General features: G+C 41.7%; 1 protein-coding gene across 1 annotated transcript in view; it reads left to right on the plus strand.

Moving 5' to 3' along the window:
• The window catches only part of CMTM8 (CKLF like MARVEL transmembrane domain containing 8), a 163,033-nt gene extending 156,654 nt beyond the window's left edge, over window positions 1-6,379 (plus strand). Inside the window, exons 3-4 of the mRNA XM_007948634.2 lie at window positions 4,725-4,841; window positions 6,296-6,379. Of these exons, the coding sequence (XP_007946825.1) occupies window positions 4,725-4,841; window positions 6,296-6,379 (201 nt within the window). The remainder of the gene's footprint in view (window positions 1-4,724; window positions 4,842-6,295) is intronic.
• The last annotated feature ends 249 nt before the right edge of the window (window positions 6,380-6,628 follow it).

Consider the following 6,628-nt stretch of genomic DNA (forward strand, 5'->3'; position numbering starts at 1 on the left):
AACCCACCAGCCACTCCTGGGAAGGAAGGTTGGGCAATCTACTTCCGTAGTGATACTGCCTCAGAAACCCAAGGAGGGGTTGCTATGAGTCAGGTCCAACTCAACGGCACATAACAACAATAACAAATCTGTATCGAAGGAAACTGCCTCATCTTTCTCCTATAGAGCAGCTGGTGGGTTCCAACTGCTAACCTTTCATTTAGCAGCCAAGTGCATTAACCACTGCACTACCAGAGCTCCTTGATCTGAGTCTAGCCTTCAGCAGGTTGCCATGGAACTAAAAGAACATAATCCTTCTCATCAAGGATTAGACATTATTAGCAGTTCAGTTTTTAAACCATACATACCAATAATGCATTAGAGAGGAGCAACAAAGGATTGCCAGCGGTTTCAAGTGTATTGTTAGTTTTGTTTTTTGTTTCTATGTGACTTTATGGGGGGAAAAGAGTATTATTTTCTGCCAAAGACTGATAGAATTTCAGAAAAGAATAGTCTACCTTTCCTCTAACAAAAAAAGAAAGAACACTTGGAAACTTTTGTAAGGTCTTACACTGTGGCGCCAGGAAAGCTTCCAGAACTGACATTTTAGGTGGAGCAGCTTTAAGGTCTTTGGGCTTAAAGTCTTTGCTTTAGGGCCTATTTTTCTAGAAGCAGTTAAGACCTTATGTTGTCATGATGCTCAGTGATACTCTAGCACCCTCTAGAGCTTTATGTATTCCTCTTTTACTTCTGTAGCCACCCAGAATTAAAAAAAAAAAAAAACTTTATGAACATCTCAGATCTTTATTTCCTTGCCCTTTCTTTTTCTTTTTCTTTCATCTCTCCCCTATTTTCACTGCAGTTTCCCAGGCATCCCCTAGACTCATTGACTTGGGAGTGTGAAATAAAACGAGATGGGGGAAGCTGAAAATTTAGGTACTATGAGAGAGTGTCATTGTTGGGGGCTGTCAAGTCAATTCTGACCCATAGTAACCCTGTAGGACAGTAGAACAATCCCAGAGGGATTCCTAGTCTGTAACCTTTATGGAAGCAGGTTGCCGGGTCTTTCCTCTGTGGAGCAGCTGGGTGGGTTTGATGTGCTGACTCGAGTGCCTAACCATTGCACCACTAGAGCTCCTTAAGACTGGGTCAGCTGAAAATTTAGACATTTGAGCCAGTGTCATTGGAGGTTTGTAACAAACCTGTGGGGTACCCCAGCGAGGTGGTGTGTGAGGCAAGAATGCCTCTGCCTCCTATTTGCCTCTCTACTAGCACCTCCTTTACCTTTTCTCTCCAAGGGATTAAAAAAAAAAAAAAAAAACCAAACTCACTGCCGTCGAGTTGATTCGACTCATAGTGGCCCCTCCTTGGGTTTCTGAGGCGGTATCTCTACGGAAGTAGATTGCCCAATCTTCCTTCCCAGGAGTGGCTGGTGGATTTGAACCTCCAGCCTTCTGGTTAGCAGTCGAGTGCCTTAGGCACTACGTCACCAGAGCTGGAGTTGTTAATTTCTTTGAAAGAAAAAAACAAAACAAAACAAAAACACTGCCATTGATTTGATTCCAGCTCATCAAACTCACTGCCATGGAGTCAATTCCGACTCATAGTGACCCCCATTGGGTTTCCGAGACAGTAAATCTTTACAGAAATAGATTGCCTGCCCTGTCTTCCTTCTGCAGAGTAGCTGGTGGGTTTGAACTGCTGACCTTCTGCTTAGCAGTCAACCTTAGGCACTATACCACCAGAGCTCCTTATTCTAGCACATAGCGACTTTTAGTTTCTTTAGAATTGAAAAATATGGGTTGAGCTGCACTTACTAAGAAACAGGGTCATTGCATGCTGACACATCATATTCTGAGGGACTCTGTTCCCATTTTCTCTCTGCTCCCTCCTCCATCCATCCATGCTGCTGCACAGACAAGCCCTAGGATCCATGGGAGGGCAGTCTGCCAGGTTGAGCTCCCTCAGCATTCATCCTTGTCCCTTGGATAGGGGATTAGGCACAGATAGGTGCTCCAAAGTATATGCTTGAAGATGTTCACTGAGAATCTTTTTAAATGACAGAAAATAAACAGAACAAGACGTATAATTGTATGGCTCCATTTTCTGAAAGTGGGTGTTTGCCTGTACCCCAGAGAAGTAAGTTTAGGTAGAAAGAGAGGCAGACTTTTTATTCCAGATTGTTCTGTTCATTTGGGACTTTGTTTGGTTGCAGTGAACCAAGCACTTTATTACCTGGATAGATGATTAAAGAGAAGTAAATTTAACTCTTAATTAACACTTAAATTTAATATTTAAAAATAAATTTACATGCAGAAGCCCTGGTGGCACAGTGGTTAAGTGCTCAACTGCTAACCAAAAGGTTAGCAGTTTGAACTCACCAGCCACTCTGCAGGACAAAGATATTTTCATGAAGATGGGAACCTTGGAAACCCTGTGAGGCTGTTCTACCCTGTCCTATAGGGTTGCTGAGTCAGAGTTGAAGCAGTGGGTTTTGTTTTGGTTTGGTAGAAGTGTACAAAATGAAATTAAAGTCTTCTCTTCCTCAGAGGGAACTACATTTAACTGTTTCTGTGTTTTTTAAAAGGATGGAGGTGGAGTGGACTCCTTTACTTGGTTGGTGTCTTAGTTATCTAGTGCTTGTATAACAAATAACAAATGGGTAGCTTCAACAGACAGAAATTTATTTTCTCACAGTTTATGGAACCAGAAGTCCAAATTCAGGGTGCTGGCTCTAGGGGAAAGCTTTCTCTCCCTGACAGCTCAGAAGTAAGGTCTTTGTTTTTTCTGAGATTCTGCTCCTGGGCAATCCTCTTATGCTTGGCATCTGTCTCCCCCCATCTCTGCCTCTTAGTTTCCTTGTTTTAAACTCTTTCATATCTCACAAGGAGATGACTCCCACAGCACATGACAACAACAACATATCTCACAAGAGAGTGACTCAAAATAAGCCCTATACTGACCCTTGCCTCATTAGCATAGCAAAGATAATGCATTCCCAAATGGGATTCTACCCACAGGCATAGAAGTTAGGATTGACAGTACAATTCAATCCATAACACTTGGTAAATAGTAAATGTGTAAAAGTTTATATTCTAAGAGGTAATGTGGCAATTTATAATAAAAAAAAAAATTTTTTTTCTTTCAATATGCAGATGTGTTCCTGGACCGAAATGCTCAACCACCAAGCATAATGAGTCATCCAGGGAACGTGGGCTTCTTGGGGATATGTTTCTAATGGCAGATGAGCAGCTTACACAGCCTCAATCCTGGGGCAGACCCTGATGAAGCCCCTGGTTTATATATTTATCTCCAGGACAGTGTGAGCATAGTGCTGAGGGAGAGGCAAGGATTCCTGACCCAACCAGAAAATTCTATGTACCTTTTTATTCCCTCTGAGAAGAAAAGTGTATTGCCCCTTCTCCCTTCCCCTGCCCATTTCTCTATGTCTCTGAGTTATAAAGGGAGAGAGCCGTTGTTGGTGGCCATGGGGACCCTATACCTTTGGTCTCTGCAGTTGGTTTCACCCCCCATCCCCTGTCCTTGTTCAGACAGGACCAAGCTTTGCACATTTTAGAGTATAGTTTCCTAGAGTTTAAATGTAACTGAAAAACAAATGTTTGCTTGGATTTACATATCTCTCTTCTTGATGAATAGGGAAAAATAAGGTGAAGTCAAGGGTGAGATTATTTCCCCAAGGACTAAATTAATATCTATAATCCTCTTTTTATTTTTAAGAATTTATAGGACAGAACAACTCCATAAAATGTTCCTTGTGTTTACAGCTTGGGGGTTAGAGAATCAGTTGGGCCTGTTTTAGGACAAGCTCTCTCCCTGCTCTGTGTTCAGGGACATGCGCTAAAGGGCTGCAGCTGCTGCGGGGCCACAGGCTGAGGAAGGTCTCACCATGTGGCTCCTACTGCTGCTGCTTTCCTCAGCCAGTGTCACCACAGAGCAAACTGAACTACACCAGCGTACATCGTAGCATTATTCACAATAGCTAAAAGGGGGAAACAACCCAAATGTCCATCAACAGATAAACGTGGCATATCCATACAGTGGAATATTAGTCATAAAGAGAAATGAAGTCCTGATACATACTACGATGTGGTTGAACCTTAAAACATGATGCTGAATGAAATAAGTCAGTCACAAAAGGAGAACTATTGTATGATCCCACCTCTATGTCTATACAGAATATCTATAATAGGCAATAATAGGCAAATGCCTAAAGATCAGAGTAGATTAGAGGCTGTCATAGGCTAGGTAAAAAGGGAAATTAGAAGTTACTCCCTAACTAGTGCTAGGTTTCAGTTTGAGGTGCTGAAAAACGTTTGGTAAAGGTAGTGGTAATAGTTGCATATGTTGAATATAAATAATGTCACTGAATTGTACACAGAAAAATTTAAATGACAAAATTTTATTGTATATGCTTTACCACAATAAAACTTTAAAAAAAAGCATATTGAGGGAGAGAAGTGGTTGAAAGGTAGCAGGCAGTCTGGGTGTTGGGGTGGGGGTCTGGGTGTAATACATAAAAATTGGTGTAAAAGCCTCTCATCTTGTATTCCTTGCCCTTCTCACAGCCCTCATTCTCTGCCCTCCCCCAACCACCAGAATGTCCAGTTTCAGCCCTTACCACACCCAAAGTGCAGCTCTGAGCAGTTCTGAGGTGCAGAGATGCCCAGACCTAATGCCCAGACTTTCCTTCACTCCCTAAACAGTCCACCCCTCTGCCTCTGCAGGGCCTGTGCTTTAATGGAAGTGCCTTCATCTTATACCTCTCAGCCGCAGTAGTGGATGCATCTTCCGTTTCCCCGGAGAGAGACAGCCATAACTTCAACAGCTGGGCGGCCTCTTCGGTGAGTGAGCCCTCTCATCCGCCATGATCCCCCTTCTCCCTCCCTGGGGGCAAGACTCCTTAAGACTGGAAGGAGGACAGCTCTCTGCAGGAACAAGCTCTGTTTCCAGTAACGTGTCATTGGCAATTGGCTAATTAGTTTGAGGTGCATCAAGAGTTGCCAGGGATTCTAATGGCCTCAAGTGCAAAAGGTTGAGAGACAAATTTGTTGGGACAAAATATGAATGTGGGTGGGGAGAAAATGAGGTATTCTAAGAATAATTCTTCTGCCTCCAGGTTATGGAGTAGGGGGAACACTGCAGCAGATTGGCACAGTATGATTCTATTTGTTTTTATAAAGTAGAAATGATTGTTTATGCATTGAAAATGCCTAGAAAAAATATAGACCAACAGAGGTTCCTTCCAGGGACTGAGTTTGGGGGATGAAGGGAATAGAATGGAGGACTTCTACTTCTTAATTTATATGCTGCTGTACTGTTTGCATTTTATTTTTTGTCTGCATTTTTTAACTATAGGGTATAGTATTTTTCTCATTTACAAGATTAATTTTAAGAATTTCTCTGAAATTGGCCTTAAAATATTCCAGGTCCAAAAGAAGTAGAGTTGGAGGGGGTGGAAGAAACAGACAAGTATGTCGAAATGATAATAACATTGAAGTTGGCTGATAAGTACCTACAGCTCTTTATAGTCTTTTACTTATATTTATATTTTAAAATCTTCATATTGTATTCTTTACTTCTCATATTTAAAAATCTCTGTTTAAAGGCAGAGGCAGGAGATTAAAAATTAATAAGCTTTGGCATCACTGGGCACAAGTTAACGTATGGTAACATGTTAATTTGGCTGGAACTGGTGGTGACAGGCACCACTACACACACACACACACACACACACCGAAAGAAGGGCCTGCATTCTTTTAGTCACCCACCATTTATACCACACAGGCCACGTGGACTCATAGCTTACTCTGGCCTACTCAACTCGTTAAGTTAACTGGCCCTGTGGGAGTCGGAAGGTAAACCGTGGTCTGGAATTGGCTATACTAAGTTAGAAGTACATGAACTTTCCTCAGATGCACTGCCATCATCTGCACTCCTAAATAAACTCCCTGAGGTTATTTGAGCATAACTATATCGGAAGGAAGATGGAGCAATCTACTTCCATAGTGATACTGCCTCAGAAATGCAAGGAGGGGTCGCTATGAGTCAGGTCCGACTCGATGGCACATAACAACAACAACAACATAGCCTTTCCAGACGTATTCCAAAAGATAGAAGCAACAGAATCAGAAATCATTGGCCAGGGAAGGTAATTGAACCAATAAAGTAGTTTTAGATTAGAAAGTGGGAGTTGAGGGAATTCTGGGAGTGTGTGATTCAGTAGAGGTGAAATGGTAACTTTTTCTAATGAGAACATGCCCTAAACCCCCTTCCTACTATGCTTTGTTTCCTCCAGTTCTTTGCCTTCCTGGTCACCATCTGCTACGCTGGAAACACATATTTCAGTTTTATAGCTTGGAGATCCAGGACCATACAGTGATTTGCCATTTTGATAATTAAAAGGAAAAATAATAGGAGGAGCCTCACTGTAAAAACAGCTGTAGGTATAATGTACGTTTCCAGAGAATTGTATTTAACTAATGTTGTTATTTACTTAGTTAAATTTGCTTGCAGTGATTTGTTACAGTTAAACTGGATACTTATTTGCAAAGTTCTATATATACCCTAATAATGAACTCTTAAGTATGTGGTTGATGTCTTAATAGACCTTATTTTCATAGACAATGTA

This window comes from Orycteropus afer, unplaced genomic scaffold, assembly GCF_000298275.1.
Source record: "Orycteropus afer afer isolate SDZICR_OR568_19922 unplaced genomic scaffold, OryAfe1.0 scaffold00218, whole genome shotgun sequence".
In the NCBI taxonomy this organism is placed as follows: Eukaryota; Metazoa; Chordata; class Mammalia; order Tubulidentata; family Orycteropodidae; genus Orycteropus; species Orycteropus afer.